Source organism: Buteo buteo, chromosome 2 (assembly GCF_964188355.1).
Source record: "Buteo buteo chromosome 2, bButBut1.hap1.1, whole genome shotgun sequence".
NCBI lineage: Eukaryota > Metazoa > Chordata > Aves > Accipitriformes > Accipitridae > Buteo > Buteo buteo.
The window spans coordinates 19,701,331-19,724,609 of NC_134172.1; the positions used below are offsets into that span (position 1 = coordinate 19,701,331).

The 23,279-nt window shown below is 43.5% G+C and overlaps 2 protein-coding genes across 5 annotated transcripts in view; one reads left to right on the top strand and one right to left on the bottom strand.

Annotated features, from left to right (window-relative positions):
- Window positions 1-1,888: 1,888 nt before the first annotated feature.
- On the bottom strand, window positions 1,889-10,136 carry LOC142028798 (uncharacterized). The gene is made up of 5 exons (XM_075022648.1): window positions 10,051-10,136; window positions 8,357-8,744; window positions 8,202-8,284; window positions 4,897-4,997; window positions 1,889-4,146 (listed from the first exon to the last, which is right to left on the bottom strand). The coding sequence occupies exons 1-5, from the start codon at window positions 10,134-10,136 to the stop codon at window positions 4,124-4,126; spliced, it is 681 nt and encodes a 226-aa protein (XP_074878749.1). The 3' UTR covers window positions 1,889-4,123.
- Window positions 8,657-23,279, top strand: part of ARHGAP21 (Rho GTPase activating protein 21) — a 124,604-nt gene continuing 109,981 nt past the window's right edge. For 2 of the 4 annotated variants that reach the window (XM_075047432.1, XM_075047461.1), the window contains exons 1-2: window positions 8,657-8,752; window positions 10,133-10,438. In XM_075047432.1, coding sequence (XP_074903533.1) covers window positions 10,352-10,438 — 87 coding nt within the window. In that variant the 5' untranslated portion in view covers window positions 8,657-8,752; window positions 10,133-10,351. Of the gene's footprint in view, window positions 8,753-8,778; window positions 8,912-9,859; window positions 10,042-10,132; window positions 10,439-23,279 lie in introns of those variants that run through there. The other 2 variants (XM_075047441.1, XM_075047451.1) reach the window with 2 other exon arrangements.

Sequence of the window (23,279 nt, forward strand, 5' to 3'; positions counted from 1 at the left end):
TTGCATCCACATGGAGCCATTTGGAGTCTGGTGCATGTGAAACAGCACAATACTGCAGCGAAGAGTTCAAGTATATTTAATGAGTTAAAATATTTGGCTGCTGCTTTCTTCTGGGAAAGCAGTTCTGAAATGAACATCTGAGGGTGTCTCAGCAGAAGACTGGACTGAAAATATTCTGTAAACGTGGCTTTGTTCCTTAGCTCATTACTTTCATTTTGACTTCTCCCAGCATTCTGTTATTGCTGATCAGATTTCTGGATTGATTTTTGTCTAGATTTGCAACTCTAAGTCCATTGCCAAACAGGGACAAACTGGTGGAGGGTGCTAACAATTAATTTAGTCACACTAGAAACATGTTATATTCAATGCTTTCTTCAGTCAGTTCAAAAGTATGTTTCTTCTTTATATACTACAGTTTGCATAGGCAGTCAACATAGCCTGTTTACAGAAAATTAATGAGCATTTCTGTTCATTAGTTGCAATAATTTACATGGCTGGGTTTCTATGGAGTTTTTTTTCTGTACAGGCAGATGAGCTACTTGAAACCTGAACCAAACCTCAGGTGTCCCTAATTCACGCAGCTGTCTCTGTCGGTCCCAAAAACTAGAGCAGAATCACTCATTAGATAGATAGTATCTCTAACGCTGATCAGCCAGCATCTTCTGCAGCATTTGACATTTGTTCAAAGGGTTTGTAAAACACTGAAAGAGAATGAATCCAGTATTTTCTTTTCCTTGAAGGCAGCATTCATAGACAATCCTTTCTCTGGAAGTAGGATGTAGCTTGCTGGGGAATTTATAATATTTCTTCCAGGAAGCTACGGTGACAGTTTAGCTCTGTTAAAATAGCAAACATATTCTTAATCCAGCCTCTTCTGGAAAATTCATACCATACAGACATAAATACAATCCAGCTTGCCTCACAGATTTTTTTTTTTGGGGGGGGGGTGGGGTGGAGGGGGGTGGGGGTGGGTGGGTGTCATGCTTTCCTGGATACTGTCTCCCCATGTATTATCTCACTTTTTAAAAGCCAGAGCAGGAAGATGGGTGGTGGGAAAGCAGTGGGGAAAACAAACAAACAAACAAACAAACAAACAAAACCCCAGTGTAATATCACTTTCAGAGCCTAGCCCCCATAAATAGTAATCAGCTTACAGGTTTAGAGACCTTCTGGCCTTTAGATGGCTCCTGCTGTCCCAGAGAGTATCTTGTGTCTCTCTTCAGTGAAAAGAGTGCTGAGCAGGTCGGTCGGCTAAGTAGCAGCACATGGAGTCGGGTTTAGAAGCCAGTAAGAGCCAAGTACCTGGTATCTACAGGGTATCTGGTAGTGAGGTTCTGATGAGCTCAAAGTGAAGTAAAGGCTCTTTGGACAGAATAGGCAAAATAAGAAAGCAGCAACTGATACATAGCTTTTGGGTGGAGCACATCATTGTTGGAAGGAGGGAGGGATCTGATGAAATCAATATATTTGTATTATATAAATGCATTCTTTTTACTCTCGAGCTTTTTCTCAATGCCTGAAAGCTATCTTGATCCAGCCCTAGCTATAGAGGAAGATCTGTTAAATGGAGAAAGCTGTCACACTTCATCCATCTAGAGGGAAGCTGTGGACAGTCAGAAGAAATACAAGATGGGTAGCCGGAATTTTGGAGACGGCTGTTAGCACCTCTGTGCTACTAAAACAAGGTTGCACTAATCAGCGGATCAAGCTGCTGATTATGTGATAAAGCAAGGAGAGAGTGATAACACTGTTGTCAATTCATCACCAGCTACTTCCACCAAAATTGTCAGTTCAGTAGTTAAACTAAACATTTTACAAAATAGGGCTGATTTGTCACCTCCCAGTCGGCAGCACAGAACCAAACACTGAGCTGTTATTTCAGCAGAGGAGCTAAGGTAAGCCAAATTGCCATTTCACTTTTCCCTGCCATTCGAGCACTTAAACCTTTTCTGTCATGGCCAATTTTAAATAGATTGGATATTTATTGTGTTGAACTCTTTTAAACCGTGCATGTGTGGGAGGGGAGGGTTTCTGAGGGAAAATGCTGCACATCTAATAGTCCCTGCTGGCTTTCTAAAACAAGTTAACATTGTTTGACCTAAAGTGAATAAACCCTCAGCAGAACTAAGGCTGATGACTTTATCTGTTAGACTCTGGCTCCTCTAATTTAAAACAAATGAAAGAATGTAGATAGTTTAAGTGAATGCAGAAGAGATGGGAGTGATATTTTTTTTCCCCTAGACCTTTACAAAATTAGGAAATCTTGCTGTAAACAGACACAGCATTTTCAGAAACAAGTTGTTATTCCACAGTGACAGTTTCCAACAGCAAAACATGAAAAACAAGAGTTTTGCTTTGCTTATGGTTTCAGAGTGTTTAAGTAGATTTTCATTGCTAGGAACCCAAGTTAAAAGTAAAGTGAGTTCTGCTGGGCTCCTCCTAGCCATAATCTTGCTTGCTCGAATTTTATACTGCAACTCATTCCCCTGGGCAAACTGAATTATACTCGAAATTGTTTTTGTCTCTGGCTGGATGATGGTAAATTCCTGCAGGCTTGAACAATTTTGTGTTTCTTTACAGAGTACCAAGTTTGCCGTTGGAGCTGAAATACTAGTGCCCAAACCCAACAAAATGTATCAACCCCCTGATTCAGAATAGCAGGGATGGTTGGTGTGAACAACTGAGGTTTACCACTGTAAAAGTTGTGCACCAGCCTGCCTTGGTGCACGTTGGTAGCCTCACACAAACACCTCTGGGTCCAGTTCAGGGAGACTATATGCAGACACACATGCGAGCATTAATAAGTACCAAGTTCGGCTGTGAATTCACAAAACATCAAAAACTTTTCACCATCTCTGTTTTGGACACATTTCTCGTGAAAGAATAACCTACCTCACTACTTGGTCATCCTTGCTCTGAGGGGAAATGAAGCCTCTTAGGCGAACGCAGCTTCCTCTCTGTTTGGTGATGGATCAGTGATGCTGGCCAGGAGGAAGAGTCATCTTGCTGTCCACTCCTGGCTTTCCTTTGTGCCTTAGACATTGTCACCCTGACTCCATGAGGAGGAGCATCCTGACAGACACAGCTTTCCCTTCACACCTCAGCTTTGTTATTCAAGAAGACTACACTGAAGAGTGGGACACATCAGCTGAGACATTAGTTTTCATAGGGTAGCTAGCTGGTTCCCAAAAGTAGACAACTGCCAGAAGCCAAATGGCTCCTTTCTCCCTAAAATCCAGCAGGATAAGGACTAGATGCCCAGATGTCCACCCAGGCTATAATATTGCTCTCTGTTGGTACCCTCAAACCCACAAAGTATTTTGAGAGTATGCAGTTCATTGCCTCCTCTTCCAAACCCTGGGTTTTAGTCTATGCACAGACATACTCCTCTGTCATTGCAGTCACGTCACAACTCCTCTTTGCAAAGGTGTTGGAGGCATACGTACGCGAGTGCACACACGCGCGCGCGCGCATGCACACACACACAGTTGCTCTGCCTCTAAGGAGAACAAGAAGGGCCAGGAAACAACACCAACACACAGCCTGGATAAAAAAGAAGTCTTTCAGGTAGCACTGAAAGGCAAGACGCAGCTTCCTACCTCAGAGAAAGCTGACCCAAAACCATGATGCCTGGCAAACCACCTCTCCCCCCATCTACCATCATCATCCCACAGCTGGTATGGGAGGAGACAGCCTGACCATTTCTACATACACTTCAGGTCAGGACACGAGGGCCATTACTCACCCTGTGGGATAAGTTCTGCAGTCTCATGCTGCTACTGGAAAGATGCTGAGGTGTCCTCAAAAGAAGTGGGTGGGGGAGTTGTCCTGGCACAGGATAGGAGATAAGCCCTGGTAGCTCCTGCATGGAAGGGGCAGTCATCTTCCCATGCACATCTGAACTCAGTGGCCACAGTCTCAGGACATGGGTCCTGACAGCATAGCCAGAAATATTCCTCTCAGAGTCACTGAGCATACCCAGTAGTGATCTTCACCTCATGGTCCTGGACCTGCTGTGCATTAATGCAATGTCACACTGTCTCGTTGCCTCAAGTCATTTACAGTTACGGCAAGAAGGAGAATCACGGGGGAAGGCAAGAGGCTGCATTGCTCATCAGACCGGTTAGCTAAGTGCTGGAGGACATTCTGAGGACATAAAAGTCAGCAGTGACACATTTCTGGTCTTACAGAAAATCCCTTTCTCTCCCCCTCACCTATATTCAGCAAGCCTGGTGATGCCTGCTCTGGTCTGCTTCAGTGCCCAAGCACTCACTTCCCCTTTGTTCAAACCCAACACTTGCCTGCAGGCTTGCCCTGTAGTTGCTCTGCACATCTCATTATTCATGGGCACTGCTGGCAAGCAACCTCATATCTCAGACTGGAGCCCCTGCTATACATTTTTTCCACGCCTTCAATACATTCTTCTTTTTGTAGTATATCCATTTTCTTTTAACTTTATCCACCTGAATTTTGCTCCAAATTAATCCTTCTCTGGATGTCTGAAGTAAGTATAGTCCTCTCATGTCCTATCTCATATCGCGTGCCTTGATGGTCACCTCTTGCAAGGTCCGTTACTTTCTGTTGCTACCTTTCTGTTCGCAGGATCTTTGGATGTCCCTGATCAGTGGTCCTAAGCTGACTACTGTTCCAGACACCTTAACACTCTCAAGATGCACACCCCACTACACATCTTAAGCATCCTCCTTGGCTTTCCAGTAGGCCAATGCCTCCTTTTCACCACAACTTTAGATAGGCAGAGATTTTCCCTGAGGCTAAGTCCTGAAAAATAACTGTATGCACTTAAAATGGTGTTACTTCTAGGGGATATTGCCTAGCACCCTGTGACTGGTGGAGACGGCATGAGTGAGGTTTCAGGATGCCAAAATCCTCTCTTACTATGGACCCAGTGGCAGGGCTGGCTGCAATTCTCTTTGGCAGTCTTCTGGAGCACTTGAAAAGCATCAGCATCTGGGGCCAAGTGAGGTAGGTGTGATCTCCTGTGAAGAGAAGATTGAAATAAAAGAAAGGAGACACTTTGGTCAGAGTTCAGTGTATACATGGGAGCCAAGACATAGGCATGGCAGTGATGACATTTATTTCTGTTACCAGAGTGTAGGTGATAGGAACATCCATAGAGTAAAAGGGGAATATTGTGGTACAGTTACCAAGAAAACAGCCATCGCTAGTGATGTCTAGGGTGAATAATGTACTAGTGCTGGACAGGAAACAGATGTCTCTATCATGACTGAATCACAGGAATCTCAGTGCAGAATTCTGTAAAGCAAATATAGTTGCAGACAATGGTCATATTACTGTGCAGCTCTAGTCATGGTTTCATAGCTTTTATATGTCTACTAGCTGTAGTATCTTGGAAATACCAATTAATGAAAAATATATGTCATCCACTTCTCAATCTCCCACTCTGGCAAGAATCTAATCAATCATTCTCATGCAGGGCACCTGTCAACATACTTGGGAGCGGGGAAGCTGTTAGACTGATGCAAATCTGTGCTCTGGCCACGTGTTCAAAAGTCTGTAGCCAGGGTGGTCATAGCAGTGCTCACAAACACTTTCAGCAAGGTAGTAGCATTCATTACCTCCAAAACAGAGGTGATAGATTGCAGAGGTGTCCATGTTCAGCCTGAACCTCTCAAAGCAGGCTCTGACCGTGAGATTTAAGCAGCTGGGGTCAGGCACTGTTAAACTCAGACCTTTTCCTACTTAACTTTTCAGCCTTCCTAGTCTTCTCTTTAACCCAGCACAAAATAGCCAAGATTAACTGCTATCTCCCACTACTGGCTATCTTATCTTATCTAATCTACTCTACCCTACCCTACCCTAATCTAATCTAAAAAGTCCTCTAAGAAACCTGCTCTCACTTTAAATTCTGTTTCTCTACGCTCGTTTTGTTCTCTAACCCAAAGGTAGGGCATCTGGGACTGGCTATGGCTGCGCCTCCTCACTGCTCATGGCACCTCAGGTCTGATATATCATGGTGGGCTGCAGAAAAGAGAGGGCCTTCAAGATGGCAAAGACAACATAACTGCTTGGGAAGTGAGCTGCTTCACAGTGGGCTGGGCACAGGTTAGATGTCTAAACCCATGTTGTACATGCAAGAGAAAGGCATGCCCCTGGGCCCTGCTAGAGGCAGATGTTAAGGATCATGTGGGAAGGAGGCAGGTAACTAAAACGTATTTAATATAATGAATTTCGGTCCTCCAGTCCACCTGGCCAAGTGAATTTTGATATCCACAATTTAGCCTCTAGAATTTCTACATTCTCAAGATATCATCACGTTCATTCAGCAAATGATAGTTTAAAAAGATAGAGCCCCATAATTGTACCATTACTGACCTGGCAGAACAGAACAACTGAGCATACCTCAGCCCCTGGACTGCAGTGCAGGCTTAACTCTGTCTAGCCCAGCAATTTAAATTCAGCTGCTAGACTTTGCACTGAAGTGGCTGAGATGATACGCACAAAGATGTCTGCACTAGCTCTCCTGGGGGGATGATACTCTTTAGCAAGGAGTGATAATAAACAGTAGGATGGTGCTAACACTTTAAGCTGCTGCAGCTGTCTGCTGAGTATGTGTCAACACCTTCAGACTGGAAGGTGAGAAAGTGAAATTATAGCTTTCAGCTACCCTAATTCTGCTTTTGCAACCTCTTTTATTAAATCACTTTCAAGGGTGGTTAAGGGACTCTGAGGTTTTGCTTGCGTGTTATGAATCCAGAGATAACGAGCATGTTTCTGAAAGCTTGCCTCCTTCTTTAAGTTTTTCTGTTGTAACTATGACACCCTATTTAGAATGAAAAATTACAGCAGCATAGCCTTGTATATGAAAGTACTAAAAACACCCCAGCGTCTCAAACAAAAACATCCGCCACAAAAAAATAGAACACTGTGATTAAGAGGAAGAAAATGAAGTACACAGTTTAATAAAGATTTGCTAGTATAAATACTCTTTTGATAATTACACAAATATAACCTTCTCAGAGTTAATAATAAGATCTATTTCCTCAGCCTAGCTATGAAGTAATTTGTGATTCTAGGATCACATTTTCCTCTGTGGTATTTTCATCTCCCTGTTATAGTTTGAAAGCTAAAGCTAGAGAAATTGATTGACAATGTAAGAAAAGTAAAAATGGAAGATTTGTCACTGTACTGATGTAGCTGTGCTGATATAAATAGACTTGATAGATACTAAATGATCACTCAGAGTCTACTTGTGGTTTAATCTCTCTGAAACATTCTGTAAATCTGACAACTTTCTACACAGATATTAGTTATGATGCTAATTTAGATTTGGAGTCAGTACTGTGGCTCCTATAGAAAAAGTAATTATGAATACATGGAACTGGTTTTATATACATCATGGATTTTTGATGATGTTATGCAGATTGACATGATGACTACAGTGCAGAGAGCAGTATGCAGCCGAGCACACAGCTACACTTCTTGGTAGCCTGATAACAGCTTCTAAATAGGAAAAGTGCCCCGACTGTTCCCCTTCTCCACCCTTCAAAAATCTCAAATTATTTTAATTCTGGCCTTTTCAACTTCTTGACAACCATGGACCAGCCTATATTATAAAAGTTTGCTCAGGGTCTGGATGGCAAATAAATCTTTAAATGCTGTATGACAGTGAGAAATGATTAGGGAGCTGGATAGAACCAGTCTGTAGACTGCTAGCTGGACAGCAGTATGCTTATTTAAAATACGTGTATATAATCTCTGGTCCAGGTCAGGTTCAGCCACAAAGTAGTCTTTAACATTAGAAATTTATGAGGAACCCAAATTCTTCAAGAAACTACTACAGGTTTTTAACTGTATAGACGCCTAATGAAATCCATGGCAGCACACAGACTTGTAGGTAAGCACCTGAATCAGTGTGACAGGCCTCGAGTTGTAACACCCTTTTAAACTCAGCAGATGTGACCTTGGTTGACAACAATCAGCATTTGGACCTTGAGACTTTTCCTCCAGCTACTGGATGTAAGCTCTTTCCTTGGTTCTCTGGATACCAACACTCACACCTGCTGTGGATTCCCGTTGCTGATGGATAACCAGGCCAGTCACCTCTTTTGAGAGATCACTTAAGAGTAGCATAGTAAAAAAACCCACCACAACCCGAAACATCATTATTGTTTTGAGATCACAAACAAGACACAACCTTTCATTTCACACAAGACCTTTACCGTTTCTTACAAATGCGTTGTTTTTCTTCGTTCCCTTTCACAGAGACATTACTTGTCCAGCCTCTACGCTGAAAATCCCCATTCTGGAAAAGGAAAAAAATAAATCACACACTCCGATAACGACAGATGAAGTACAAAAAAACGTTTACGTTTACCATCTTCACGGAGACAACAAAACCAAGCTCCCCCCACGCCGAGGGGCGGCCGCGGGACTTCAGCCTGGCCTCGTCCCAGAGGCCCCGAGGGGCGACCGTGACCGCCGCCGCCCCGCCGGGGGAGCCCTCACGAAGCCAGGTGCAGGTCGGAGCTGCCGGTAGAAGCACTAAATCCTGAGTTAGGGCGGAAAAACTGAGATTATTGCTGTGTGAACACCCCCCCGAAAACGCCGAGGCGTGCCTCAGGGAGTGCTGGCGGGCGGGCGGGCGGGCAGGGGGCGGAGGCCGGTGGCGGGGTGCGGGCCCGGCCGGGGCTCTGCGCTCCCCGGCCACAGGGCGGGTGCCCTGGAAGGCAGCCGGGCGGCAGTTCCTGCCCTGGCGGTGTCGTCTGAGGAGGTGGGTGGATTTTTGGAGGGAACAGAAACCTCCAGCCTAGGGGCGGGGGAAGGGGACGGGGACGGACTCCCCACCGGCGGAGGCAGCGGGAGCCGCCAGCGCCGGGAACGCCTCGTCACCGCCGCGGGGCTGAGGGGCCGGAGCCCCGTGGGCCGCCAAGTAAGAGGGGGCCAGCGTGAGGGGCGGCGAGGCGGTGCTGCCCGTTGCGGGGCCGCGCTGCCGGCCCGGGCTCGGCGGGCTGGGGGCGGTCGCCGTGAGGCGTTGGGGCGGCCCCGGGGCCTTCCCGGGGTGGGGTGTGTGCGTGTGTGTAACGGGACGGGGGAAAAGGAGGGTCGTGCTGGGGCGCGGGGGCCGCGGACAACGAGGAGGTGCCGCGCTGGCCCGGGGAAGAGATCGCGGTCACCGGCGCGGGGGAGGCGGTTAAGCCGCGGCAAACCCCGCGCCTTCAGGAGGGTGCTGGCCGAAGCTTCTCGGCGCGACGGCGGCTCCCCCTCACGCCGAGCCCGGGCCGCTGCCCAGGTGGCCGGGGGAGCGCGGCGGGCGCAGCTGGCGCGGCGCGATAGCCCCCAGCGCCGAGACGCCCTAATTGGCGGCGGCGGCGGAGCTGGCAGCGGGGTAGCGAGGCCGGCCCGCAGCGGCCGCCTGCTGCCGCTGCCCGGGCGAAACGGCGCGTCTGTGCCGAGGGAGGCCCGAGGGAGGCCCGAGGGAGGGGCGGCGGGCGGGGCGTGGGGCGCGGTGGTCTGATCGCGGACGGCTCCGGCTACGTAGACGGGGGGTGGGGGGGGAGGGAGCCGCCTGCGAGCGGGGTAGGCTCGCGTGAGAGACAAAAGCCCGGCTCCGCCGAGCGAGGGGCTCGGCCTCGCCGCTGCCGGGAGCGCTCCTTTGTTGCCGCTTCCTAACCGGAGTTTGTGCGTTTCCCGCCGCCCCTGGTGACGGCCGGGGCGAGAGCCGCGAGCAGGCGGCGGCTTCCGCCCGGCCCGGTGGAGGAGCGGCCCCTCGGTGCCTTGCCCCGTCCTCCACCAGTTGATCAAAGTTCGGCCGAGCCAAGGCGAGGAGCGACCAAGCCTGCCACCCCGCCAGCCGGGGCTCCCCGCCGCCTACCCGCCCGCCCTCCCTCGCTCGGCGGCCCGGGGCAGCGCTGCCCCGTCCCCTCTCCCTCCAGCGGCACGAAAGCCTGTGTGTAGCGAAGTAGGAGGGAGCGGGCGCCTCCCGCTTCCCTCCGCCTGCCCTCTCCTCCCCGCGGCTGGGGCTCTGGATAGGAGGAGCCAGAGGAAGAGGAAGACGAGCGGGTGATTAGCCTAACAAGGGACGGGTGGCGGAGGAGGCGGCAGCGGCCCCGCGCCGAGGACTGACATATCTGCTCTCTCTCTCTTCCTCCAGCCATGAAGGCAGAAGCCGGGGAGTGCAGCTGAAGCCCAGGGCCGTCCCGGCGCTCTTCCCAATGGCAGCTGCGTGAAGGGGCCGAGCCCCCCTCCCCCGGCGGCGGGGCTGGCCTCGTCGCGTCGGGAGTGCGCGAGTGGCTCTGGTTCCCCCCTCCCTTCCCTTCCCCGATGTGGGCTCCAGAGGATTTGCTCCTCCTTTGTAACCGGGAATGAAATAATGGCGACCCGGTGGGCAGCGGGGCCACCCGGCGGAGATGGAGACAACGAGCCCCCCCCGGGCGGCGGCAACGGCGCCGGCGGCCAGGTAGGAGCGGCGGGGGCGGGCGGGGCGCGGGCTGCGTGTACGCGGCGGCGGGCAGGGCAGGGCCGGGCCGGGCAGGGCGGCCGCCTCCCGCTGCGGGGAACGGCTTGGCTGGAGCGGGCTTAATGGCCGCCCCCTCCCTCCCTCTCCCTCCCTCTTTCTCTCTCCCTCTCTCTTCCTGCCCGCCCCGCAGTTGCTGGGAGTTAGACGCTGGGAGCGGTGCGGGCGTGCGGCTCCCCGGCAGCGGGAGGAGAGGCTGCCGTCTCGGCCGAGGTCTCGCCTCGCAGTCGGGTCGTCGCTCCTGGGCCAGGAGGCGGGCGCGCCTCCGCTGCCTCCCGGGCCGGGCGGCGGCTCCGCTTCCCGCCCCGCGGAGCGGCCGCCGTCCTCGCCCTCGGGGCGGCGGTTTCCGCGGGGTCCTCTCCTACACCACCCCCCACCACCCCCCCAGCCCCGTGGTCAGCTCGCGGCGTGTCTCCCCCACGCTCAGTCTCTGCCTTGTCCCCGAGGGACGGGAGCGCTTCACTGGGGTACGGCTTCGCCCCCCTCCGCCCCGCCCCATCACACTCAAGCCCGGGTGCCTTTTAGTAGAAATACGGGCCTGGCCTCTGCCTCCTTGCAGCTAGTACTTGCCACCCACCTGCCTATACACAGCGGCTTATATTAAACATATTTCTACCCATAGCATTTGTTGCTGGAATGGTTCTCTGTGTGTTTAGTTTAAAAATTTCATAGCGTGCCCGGTGGTGGCACCATTGCATGTTTGGACTTGCAACACGGAGTTTTTAACGCAGAACTGTGTCATGCTTCTTTCTCTGCTCCCTATTAATAGTAGTAAATGCCTGTGAAACAACTGTAACTTAAGATCCATCAACATATATATAACAGCTTCAGTGGACTTGTTCTAAGATCTGTCTTGAACTTTATAAATAAAGACAAACTTGCTTTTGTATTTCTCAAGGTTAGGGCACATTGTGCCAAAGACAGAAAACTGACTTAAAGCTGTGTAGGGCTGTGAAATGGATGCCCACCTTTTGTTTGCTGAAATTGAAAGAGAGTGATTTTAAACTTGCAGAACTTAAAGTATGGTTGGGTTTTGGTTGTGTGGGGGTGGGGGTTTTTTTTGTCTTGGTTTTTTAGGACACTGGGTTTTAGTTTACTGCTATCCTCAGTTCACCCTTTTGTCTTGGTTTAAAAGTGGCACATATGGTATTGTAAGATTTTCCTTACTGCCATCACCTCAATTAAGAGATTCACACAGCCTCTTAAAACAGGTGGGGTTAGGTGAGGACAAAATGTGAGCCTTTAGTAAGAAAACAGAAAATACTAAGATTTAAGACTTTGTGATAAATTATGATTCTTATTTTGTATGTAGATTTAATCATCCATTATTCTTGTTGATGTCCTTTTTAAAAACGTGACTGAAAACGAGGCCATTTTTTGAGAACCTGTCCTTTAATACTGTTCATACAGTGTGGGATGAGGGAGGAAACCATGTGTCTAAGTGTAAAAATTAATTTCTGCTTTTTAATTCCATCGTATTGAGACTGCTGGTCTTTTGGCACTGGCAGTTGTCATAATCCACCTATCCCTACTGTGGTAAGCCCTAACAAGGCCTGTGGTGCTTTTGGAGCTCATCATGTTAAAGCTGTCTAATTGGGGACTACTAATAGGTATGGAATTGCAAAATGGACTGCTCTGCCTGTTGTTTTGCATGATACTTATATGTTGCAGTTAAAATATAACTGCTAGAAAACATGCACTTGCACTGATGATTGCCTTAATCACAGCAGGCCTGACATAATCTTTGCTTGAACGTAGATAGCCCTCATGAATGCCTAAGCAAGGTTGCAGTGCTTTCTCAGTTACTTCAGTATACATATTGCTGCATGGCTTAAAGTTCAACTTATTTTCTTGTAACTTTTTTCATAGATTGGTGTAAAATGCCAAGAGAGGGGAGGGCTAGGATTTGTGGCTTGGGCTCTGCCGTCTCAGTTCAGTTGATGGAACAGTTACTGTGTACAGTGCTTGATGTGCTATATGTGAACAAATCCCTTTAAGTCTTATTTGTATTGAACATCAAGAACCGCTTTGCCATTGGAAAAAAAGTCAGAAAACACCTTTAATGAGACACACTATAAAGAAGAAATTTTAAGCTTACAAAATAGTTGCTGCAGTTGCAGGGTTTTATAGTATGCTAATACTGACATGCAAGGTATTAGCAATTTTGGGAAATGATATGTGTTTTTGGGACACTGTATCCCATACGGTGTTTGCACTGTAATGCAATATTAACTCATCTACATTTAATGTTTAGCCGTAGACCTGTACACACAGCAGGTTGTCATGAGGAAGACTCCAAGCATAGCCCATGTTCATTGCTGGTAAGGGAGTTGCAACAGAAACTAGGATTTTTAGCCAGTTAAAGGTTTTGGAAATAGAGAGCTATAATAATCAAGGTTTGATCAAGAACTGAAAAACTTGTCCTCTGGCTTTAAGATTAGTGGTCAGACAAAGAAAGGGAATGGCTGACTGAGAAGCTAGTCCTTCTGTGTATCTTTGCATACAGAGGTGGGAGAATTGAGGACATGCAATTTGACTCCTTTAGGTAACTCATATGTTGGTTGATAATTGTTTTTTGTTTTGGATGCCTGTCTACTTTGATATTATGTTGCATTTGGTCATGCCTTGCCATGGTTTCTATTTTTATTTTCACTTCATTTTTTTGTTTTCCCTTTGACACTGTACCTGGTGGTCTTTCTCACTTCAGAGCCCCTTCACTGAAATGATTGTTGAGAACAAAGATTGCGCATTCAGGCTTGCAGGCTGCCATCTGAACATACAGGGCCTGTTCAAAGGGACAGATCATGTATTCTGGGCTCTTGGGGGAGCTGGCAGAGAGGGCCAGGGACTCTCAGGGCTGTTTGCCATTCTGTTTGAAATCTGATACGCATTTGCAAATGGGTGCAAGAATTGCTGAGCTTATGTTCATAAGGACAAATAAGTGAGAGCATGTTCTTTCTGGCTTTTAGATTAATAGGCATATACTATCTCTGTTTCGTCAGGTTGTAGCAGTGTTTTGCTGGAGTGATTAAGCCCTGCTGAGGTACAGACCGTACTACTTCAGTCACAACATCCCGTCTGCATGCCTGTCCAGATTCGAGGCTGGATCTGGCTTCTTCGTTAGTGTAAATTTAATCTCCCTTCCTCTGCCTAGAAAGGCACAAACAAAAGTGCTTTTTTTGCTTTCCTATTCCCCCTATTTTGTGTTTACTTTAAAAGAATTGCTAAATCTGTCTGTGGTATAGTTTACTGTTGATGTGTATTAAAATTGCATTCAAAATGTTAAATGTAGGATGAAAAAATTTTAACCATAGCATGTGTGGCTTTAAAAGCCAGATTTTTATTGTAAACAATACTGTTTCCTCTGTTTATGAATACTAAAAATACTTCATCAAATCATTTTATTGAGTGATATTTTTCTGTTAGAACTCATACGTTTAGATATTTATTGCAAATTTCTAATAATTTACTGCAAATTTGCATTAAGAGTGTGGGGTTTTGGTTTTGTGGAATTTTTTTGTTGATGGTGTGGTTTTTGTTTTTTTTTTTTTCTTAACAACTGAGTTGTTAGGAATAGTTGACTGTCTTTTAGAGATTCCTGAGAGTTTCTGTATTTGGCAATAATTAGGAAATACATTTCCAAAGACTTCTGTAAAACAAAAGTCAGAAATTATTTAGTACTTGCTTTGTAACCACAAATACTCAATTTCAGGAAGGGGGAGAAAACGTGTGGGAGTGAGAATATTATGGGGTTATCAGAGAGAGCACAACTGTGTAAACTGAAGGGAAGCCTGTGCTGGAAGGGTGAGGAACCAGAGAAGGGCAATGATGATACTAAAAATAGAAAATGATTGGCATTCTCACTAACAATAATTAATAGATTGTTTACTATTTTAACAACCTGGTTGGGATGACATTGGTAAACTTCAAGTGGTTACTCCCAGGTGTTATGTCTCTCTACTATGGGGGCACAAGCACTGAAGGGCTGTGTTTTGATACTGCATTTCAATCTTCATGTAAGCATGTAAACTGTTCTGGAACTTTATTGTTGGGTATCAGTGCTTTTTCTATGCCTGATGCTTAGGGACTGTAAGGTTTAACCACAGTGTTAAAAATCGGAATTAGAGAAGTATATTTGTAAGATTTTATATGTCAAATAATACACAATACTAAAACTAGTTGTTAGAAGTGAATATTACTTATGGTGATAGAGAACTCTGCACAAACCTTGCATCAAGGGAGAATAAATTCAATATAAATACCACCATTACCGGGAGCTGTGGTTGCAACTATTCAAAAAGCTTGAGTCAAATCCTGTTTAATCAGGCAGGCATAACACTGACTTCTGCTCTCATTTATGTTGAAGTAAGCCTAAGATAATTTGACAGAACATGGACCTCTTCCATGAGGAAATGTTACATATTTGATAAGCGACGATATAAAGCAGTAAGTAGTTCCTTCAAGAAAAGGAAGGGATCTGCCTTCAAATGTAGCTGCATCTGATGGTTTTTAAAGTGATGTTTTACTTCCCTAAAATACACCTTTGTTGATTGTACCACTTAGGTAATTGAGTGTGGGGAAAAAAAAATTGCAAGAGAAACCTGATGGACTGAAGAATATCTTGAACTGTGTCAGTACAAAATAATTGCATTTATTGCATGCAGTATATGCATTATAAGAGTGAACTTTTTTTTAACCTGGTTTAACAAACATCAAAGCACTGAGTTGACTTCTTGTATAAGCTATTTTTAATGATTTCTGTTATTAAAATGTGAAAATAACATATCTGCTACTTCATACATATTATTTCTTGTCTGTTGTATTTACTTGCTTACACAAAAAGCAATTGAGGGAACAGCTGGGGAAGAGAAAGTATTTCATCTTAAGAACTATATGCATTTGTCATCTTGTCCCTCTTGAATGTATGAAAACATCTTCCTGTAGGTGGATGACCAAATTGTAGCTCAGGAGAATAGTATGGGCTCTGAAAAGAGTAAAAGCTGGTCTTTTTTTTCTTTTTCTTTTTTTTTTCATTTTGTGAATAGATATGTATGTTGCTGTGTAAATGATGATTAGAGTATAAACATGTGCAACTGGTGAGCCTTATTAAAAGAAAAACTTTATGTATCTCTTCCTAAAGAAGGCTATGTAGCAGTGTTATACTAACCCGTTAGGAATATATACTGATGCTTTGTAGCTGGTGTTTTTTTTTTCTTTGATAACAACTGGAAGAAAAATTAAGGTTTTCTGTCATTCAGAAGTTGTGCGTTATTCTTCCTTGCAGTTGTTTGTGTATTAAATTGCATAGGATAGGAAGCAGATATAAAAATTTAGGAAATTATGTTAAATGAAAACAGATTTATTTCCTGTTGTTAACAAGGGTCATTGTTTTTAAAAAGCATGAGTTAGCCCTAGTAAAAATGGTGAGTGAGGCTTCTAAATTGGTGTTGAAACAGTCTGAATTCACAGAACTGCAGAAGTTAGTCTGATGAGCTGTTAGGTATAACTCCACAGTTGTAGAAGTCATCAGAGCCTATCATCTCATCAAATCCTTGAATTTAGGGCCTTGCTAAAGAGCAAGAGTGTCTGCCTACTATAATAGATAATATATGTATATATACTAAATACTATGTTGTGCCAAGCACAGTATATAAACAGTGAATGAGAGTTAGGCTGTCTGGTCAGATTGGTGGATGAACGTGGATAAGCATGTCACACTTTGCCTGTTTATTATACAGAATGTAGATTAATGTAAATACTGGGCATTTCTCCTGTCCAAATTGTTCTTATGGCTTGTCATTTTTAATATTTTTGCAAAGACACTTTCGTGGTATTTTTTCCCCATCACCTAGTAGTAGGTACATACAGTAGAAGTGTAAGTGCAGCTGATCGGTGGGAACAGTGACATCAAACAGGCTTTGACTGTGTTCATATCAGAGGCTCGACATATCTTGTAAACTAGAAAGTGCCTAATCTTACAGTTGCAAGGTGGGATAAGCTGTTTTATATGTACAGTTCTTAAATATGTAAAGATTATTTAATGGGAAGGCTTCCTCTGTTGTGTTTTTCTTTTTTGTTCTTTTTTTTTTTTTTAAACCAGGGTGAAATGCATTTTTCGTTTACTCCAGTCACATGGGAACTCCAGCTACTCCCTGAATTGTTGTTTACCATCTTTCATTAGTAATGGTGAAAAAATTTTCTGAATTTACTGTTTTATCGTTGCTGTTAGATTTGAAGAGAACTCTTCTGGGGAGATGATACTAGAGTTTAGAGATTGGATCACTTGGTAATAGGAAAGTAAGAACTAGGCGCAGCTATATGCTTTGTTCTCTGAATCTCTTTATTTGTATTAGGGGGCTAGAACTACTGCATATTTCTGAATTGGTGTACCCTATTATCATTTTGTATGTCATCAGTGAATTGTGTTCAGCAGGGGATGCTGCTGCTTTATAATTTCTGTTCTTGATTTTTTGCATTGAAAATGTGTAGTTCAGAAAGTATTTATGAGTGAAACATTGGGAGCTGTTGCTGCAGCTCTCAGAACAGCATGATGTTTGAGAGTGCCTCATACAAATCATGTTAGTAAATATTTGGCACTGGGCATGAGAGGTTCTGTGTGGGCATTCTGGAAGAATATAAAAACAGCTGTTTAGATTTTGACTATGGCTTGCAATCATGAGCATACACCTTTGGGAGTGTAGGTAGTAGGCTTATTTTTGTTCTAAATTTTTTTATTTCCATTCGCCAGCAGCTGCTGCTTTGCTGAGAGTGAATGAGGTGTCTCCTTAGAGGACATGGCTAATTACAGATCGGCTGTTGGTGGAGGGGTGCACTTTGAGATAGACATTTTCTTTTATGTGTGTGTCATTTGCATAATGTGTTAGGACACACAGTATGGACTGCGTTAAGCACTAGCAAATATACTGTAGGGAATAATTTTGCACTGGCATCACTGAGCGGCTGGATGACATAATCTTCCTTATTTTAAATTTTGATGTTTATGCTTTCTTCTTGCTTGGAGGGCCAAGGAGGAGAAATCAAATAGAAAACTATAAATTGTATTGAGGAGAGAGATTTTAAACACTTCTGAGTAACAGTTGCAGTTGGTACAAATCAGCTGAAAAGAGAAACCTGAGCCTGTTTCTGAAGGGATTTTTTTTTTTTTTTTTAAACTAATAGAAATAGTAGTATGCCTTCCTACTTATATCTATGTATACTTCTTTGTATACTTTAACGGAGTACTGTTTCTTTAGGTATTCAAAAAGTGAGTGGACGGGGTACTTCAGGACATGGTTTAGTGGTCATGGTTGATGGTTGGACTCGATGATCTCGAAGGTCTTTTCCAACCTAAATGATTCCATGATTCTTACTGAAACTTAATTACAAATCATCCATCCTTTAAAAGACTGTATTTTATTCTCGTCTATTTTAACTTTTCATCCAAGTATATGGGGCTTTTTAAGTTGATGAGAACATAAGAGAATCAACACTCCTGAAATAAAAAAAAAAGCCAAAAAAAACCCCAAAGCTTAGTGTTGTAGATGTTCTCTAATTCAGATATCTGTGTACTTTTTTTTTATTCTAAGTGTGAGGGCAGAAAAGGCTAAAATAAAAATATTTTCTTGTGATGCAATTTAACACTTTGAGGTGAATAGGTGTCTTGGATACTACTACCTGTTCTGACCATGGGATGAGCTAAAAGAGAATCTTTAAATTCTCAGAAATCCCTTCTGGATCATTTAGCTTGTGACGTATAGACGCAGTCTACCCAGTGATATGTTCACAGCATTGAGGTGATTCTCAATTTTGAGAAGTGAAACTGAGCTCAGTCTACAACTTAAGTTGCTTTTTTGTATTGGAAAATTTCACATGGAGGGACACTGTTCAAAACTAGTTTATGGAGCTAGTCATGTAGATTTCAAAACCATAAGACAGTTCCAGTGATTTTTGAGGAAAACACAACATTTTAACTTGTCCAAGGACTGCCCTATTGTAATGGAATGTGGAAGTGGTTGATTTCTTAAGAAACTTGACTGATATTTAAATACAATTCTTTAATTAAACTTAAAGTCTATTATAGTTTAGACATGTTTAAACTCATATGTCCTCAGTTTTGTAATGTTTAAAAGGGCTGGAGTTCAGTTGGTGCTTGCAGGGGTATGCAAAACTGTCAAAATTTCCTTGTGATGCAAGAATCAAGAACCAAAATGTTTTGCTGCTGTTGTTTTGGCCAGCAAAAGAAGGAGCAGATCTAGTATGTGCACCTCAAGCAGGTGGCTTTTAGTACCAGTACGTTCTGACCTGTTTTTATAAGATAAAGATCTGGTTAGGGTTATCTCTGAAAGGAATGCTGCAGTTTTCATGTAACAAGCTGTCCCATTGCAGTTCATGCTTTGTTATTGTTGCTGTGCTTTTCTTCTCAGCTCTCCAATTTTGAGGCAACTTTAATAGGGGGCCTGTGACTCTGGTGAAAAGTATTCCCATGTGTAGCCACAAACATTTCTTATTCATCAATGGTTGTAAAATCTTACTTGTTCCTTCTTGCATGCGTTTTAAAATTTTATTATCCTCAATCACCATGGTAAAAGGTGAGTAAGTAAACTTTGCCCAGAGTAATCAATTTTCATGGCAATTTAACAGGCCTTCTGCTCCATTCTATGTGTTTATGCTGTTTTCGTATGGGTTGGTCTGAATACAGTCTTGCATTTTCTGTTTGTTTTAGTTATTTTTTAAGAATTTGTTGGAGAAGTTGTTTTGGAGCTGCCTATGAGGTGGAATTTGAACATGACCTCCTTTCTTGTCTTAAGGATGGAAGAGTGAATGGCTTGTGTACTGCTCTCAGGGTATTAAAGTATGCCATCTTGCCAAATTAGCATTAATATGAAACTTCGAAGAGTGAAACAAGTTTACGTGAATAGTCTTCAATGTTTCTTGCAATCTGTGCATCTGAATCAGATGCTGGAGTAATTCAGTAGCCATGAACAGTTTGGCAAGCTGATGTGTTCTGATCCTGATGTCATGGAGGTAATCTTACAAGCTTGTTAATTGCATCTCTTTTGTTAACATTTTAATTTTTTAAAAAATGAGAAGTAGCATTACTGCTTTTTAAAAATACTGTGTACCTGACCAAAATGGTCCTTGTAGCTGAGTTTGAGGAACAAAGGATTTTTCTGTATGCAAGTGTTACGAAACATGACGTTGTATAATGGATGGAGGCTAATACTGGTAGCATTTCGTAGCCAGTGCCCTTTAGGTGGTGTTTCTCATGACTTCTTTATAGATGGTTTTGAGTAATTTTCCTCTCCATTTGCACTGTGACCAAGAATATGATTCAGCCGTATATCTAAATAGGTCTGATAGTTTTCGGCTGTTTTCATGAATGAAATGGCAACGGAGAGATAAAGTGCTTATTTTTCTGTCTTCCTTTTATAGAATTTTTGCTTGCTGATGCTGTTGTTCAGGTTAGTGAAGATGAATTGTTTGTGAAGAAATGCAGAAGGACCTTTTGATATTCAGCACTAGTTGATAAAAAAATAAAATGAAAACTCAGTGTGCATAAATGTCAAGTAATATGTACATATAAAATACTGAAAGGTAATGATTAACCTCATGAGTGCTCGTGGGTGAGGTCTTAGAGTTGTGATGGGTAACTCTACAGATCGAACAGCAGCTTAATGCTTGGTGTTGGTCAAAAAAGCAAATCGTCATCCGTTTCTTAATAATTTTGAACAGTTAATGTCCTCTGTCATGCTCAATGTGTAAATGTGTATAGTAGAGCCAGAAAAGTCTCAGAGAAAGGGCGGCTATGATAATTGAATATATGGAGTTGTTTCTGTACCAAAAACAAATAAGGAAGCTAGGACTTGGCAGATTGGGAAAGAGTAGCCTGTGGAGATAGATGATTTTGAGGTGTGGTAGCTTTCTCCATCTCTCTTGAATTTCTATGGATCAGCTTTTCACTATCTACTCCAAGAACTTGGGGGTGTCAGGTGAGCATGGTGGAGTGAGAACAAGCAAAAGGAGATGGCCCTTTGCATAAAAATAATTAATTAAATTAATAAAAAAAATTAAGCTTGTTATGCTGCACCATAATATTTTGGAAGGTAAAAGTGTGTATGTAAGCTGAAGGATAACCCAGATAAATTTTTGGAAGAGCGATACTTACAGAGCTACTAAGTACCCTTGTAGTGGAATGAATTGTGGATTTGTGAACAATTGAAGCTGGGAGGATATTCTAGTGATGCTTGCTCCTCTGTTCTTTCCTCATTATCTGCAACTATCTGCATTTGGTCACTGTTGGAAATGGGCTAGGGGGACCTTTGATCTGATCTACAGGCGCTGTGATATGTTACAATGCTGGTTCCGTTATAGCTCCTGCTTTCAGGAGGTTCTGTACTAAGCCTACTGAAACAAGGCAGCTGTTTGTGATAAGGAACAGGAAATGCAGTTTTTCAAATGTTCAGGACTTTGACCTATTTTTGTTTCTTGAAGGCTCAGCCTAGATATGAGACTTAGTCTTTGTTTTTGCGAAAGTTGCTATTAATTCTTGTTGCATCATATGGGTTTAATGTTCTCCAGTTTTGGTAAGTTAAAAGGAAATGCAAAATTACCTGCTTTTGTGTTCACCCCATCTCTTCCTCCATTCCCCGCTCCCAGTTGAAGGAGAAGGCAAGGTGATTGTGTGGCTTGTACACAGAACTTAAATATGCTGTTGTAGTTCTCATTTCTTTTCTACTTGTTTGCAATCAGGCAAGTACTTTTTTTTGTCTGAATTGTTTTCTGCATTACTTCTTTTAGTGGACTGCATTACATTGCAAGACTTCATTCTTGATTCCAAATCTTGCAGATACCACAGCAGCAAAACCAGTTAATCCCTAAGAGCCTGTGGAAAACTTTCTCCTTCTGTGCTGAATGATGCTACTGGGTCTCTTCTTCACTGTAGTGTGGTTATTCCTCTTCCACTCCAGTTTTGTGGTCCCAGCTTAGGGAAAAGAATTGGTATTTTGAGGGGCTACACAGCAAGCTACATAGCTTCAAAGGCTGCTGCATGGGACATAGTGGTGTACAAGTAGGGGAAGTACTGGAGGGAGAAGCTCTACCTGGCAAGAAGGAATTTTTCCCCTTCACCAATCCTGAAAATCAGTTATCAGGAAGGTTAAAAAAATAGTGTGTGTGTGTAAACTTTTACATAAAGAACTGTGAAATGAGGTGGCCACAATATAGTTTTGCTCAGTTGGGGTTTTTGTCTTTTGTGGGCGGGCAGACCAATGACCCCCATCCCCCAAAACTACTTTTAAAGCTAGGTCTAATTAAAAGGCATCTGTGGCTAAGATGGTTTCTGCTCTTGTATTCAGTGATTCATGACTCTGAGAAACTAATTTCTTAAAGTGAGTGAGTAGAGACAGTGGTAATATTGGACAGTTACTCAGCAAGGTGTGTTCAGGGTAAACAGTTCTTTCTCACTGGTAAGTTTGTACGTAGAGAATCATTTTTTCCTCATTTAACTTAAACTTTGGAGTTGTATAAACTTATGGAAAAAATCTTGCGTTCTGTTTAAGACTTCTTAGAATTCAGTGATGCCTGTTTTTCACACTATCTGGTGTGAGTTTATTTGGGAAAAAGATTCTCCCCCCCGCCCCCAACTCCCTCAGGATGTTAACCTTTATCCATTTCATGGCCAGTTGTCAGTGGCTTAAATTGTGGATGATGCAACATCAGTCAGTGATGTAATGGTTGTAGGCTTCCTTGCAGTTCACAATGGGAACCTGAAGTTTGGAAACAGAATTTTATCTGTGTATTATGTTCTGTGTCTGCTGTGAGGGAGGTGAAGCACAAACACCAGAATCGTCTCTGTCTCATTTTGAATAGTGCCAGAAGGGTGAATCATAATGTTTTAATGTGTGGTTGGGTTTTTGTTGGTTTGTTTTTTTTTTTTGTGGTTTTGTTTTTTTGGGGGGTTTGGAGGGATTTTTGGTGGTGGTGGTGTGTAGGTTGTCTTTGGTGGTTGTTGGTGTGTTGGGTGTTTGGTTGTGTTTTTGGGGGGGGTTGTGTTTTGGGGGGGTGTGGTTTTGTTTGTTTGGGTTTTTTTGTTGTTGTTGTTTTGTTTGTTTGTTTTAATTCAAGCCATTAATGCCACCGGATGAGTTGAGGGGAAGGTATTATGTGTGAGATTAAGAACAGGATTTGTGGAAGTGACTTGACCTTATGTTCAGTTAATACTGTGGTCACTTCCCCCACTTAGATAATCTGGCCTGGCAGATTTCTCTTTGCTGCTTAGGACTCAAGATACCATGAGCTTTCATTCCTTGGAAGGCTCTTGTCTTCTTCCCTACTTTTGTAAGTGAGAAGGCAGGGATTACAAGAATATATCCTCAACTGAGTATTACTAGCCTTTTCAACCGATGAGGAGCTGTGGTGGTTCTTCCTCTGTGTTCTTTATTCCATAGTGCAGTTGTTTTTGGTTTGTTCTTCTAGAGACTCTTCTCATTTGGGAAAGGAATAGGACTAGTTGCATTTTAGAATGACTCACTACAGAAGGATCTTCAAATTAATTCTTACCCCTTAATAAAGTCTTTCTGGGATAGTTGCACTTTCTTACACAAGCCTTTTTTTCACTGTTACCTTATTTTACGTATTGTTATTACAAAGTGGTAGTAGAGGCTTTACTGTTCCATTACACTATTTTGTACTTTCAGTTCCATCCAGTTCCCAGAAGTTCTATCATATTTATTGCTTAAAATGATTGCAGTCCAGACTACTTTTTTTTATTCTTAAGTGCAGATCT

Coding starts and splice junctions, on each gene's coding strand:
- LOC142028798 (XM_075022648.1), bottom strand. CDS start 10,136: ATGGCTGGAGGAAGAGAGAGAGAGCAGATATGTCAGTCCTCGGCGCGG. Junction 8,285..8,356: donor TTGTTGTCTCCGTGAAGATG/GTAAACGTAAAC, acceptor TTCCTTTTCCAG/AATGGGGATTTTCAGCGTAG. Junction 4,998..8,201: donor CAACGCATTTGTAAGAAACG/GTAAAGGTCTTG, acceptor TTCTCTTCACAG/GAGATCACACCTACCTCACT.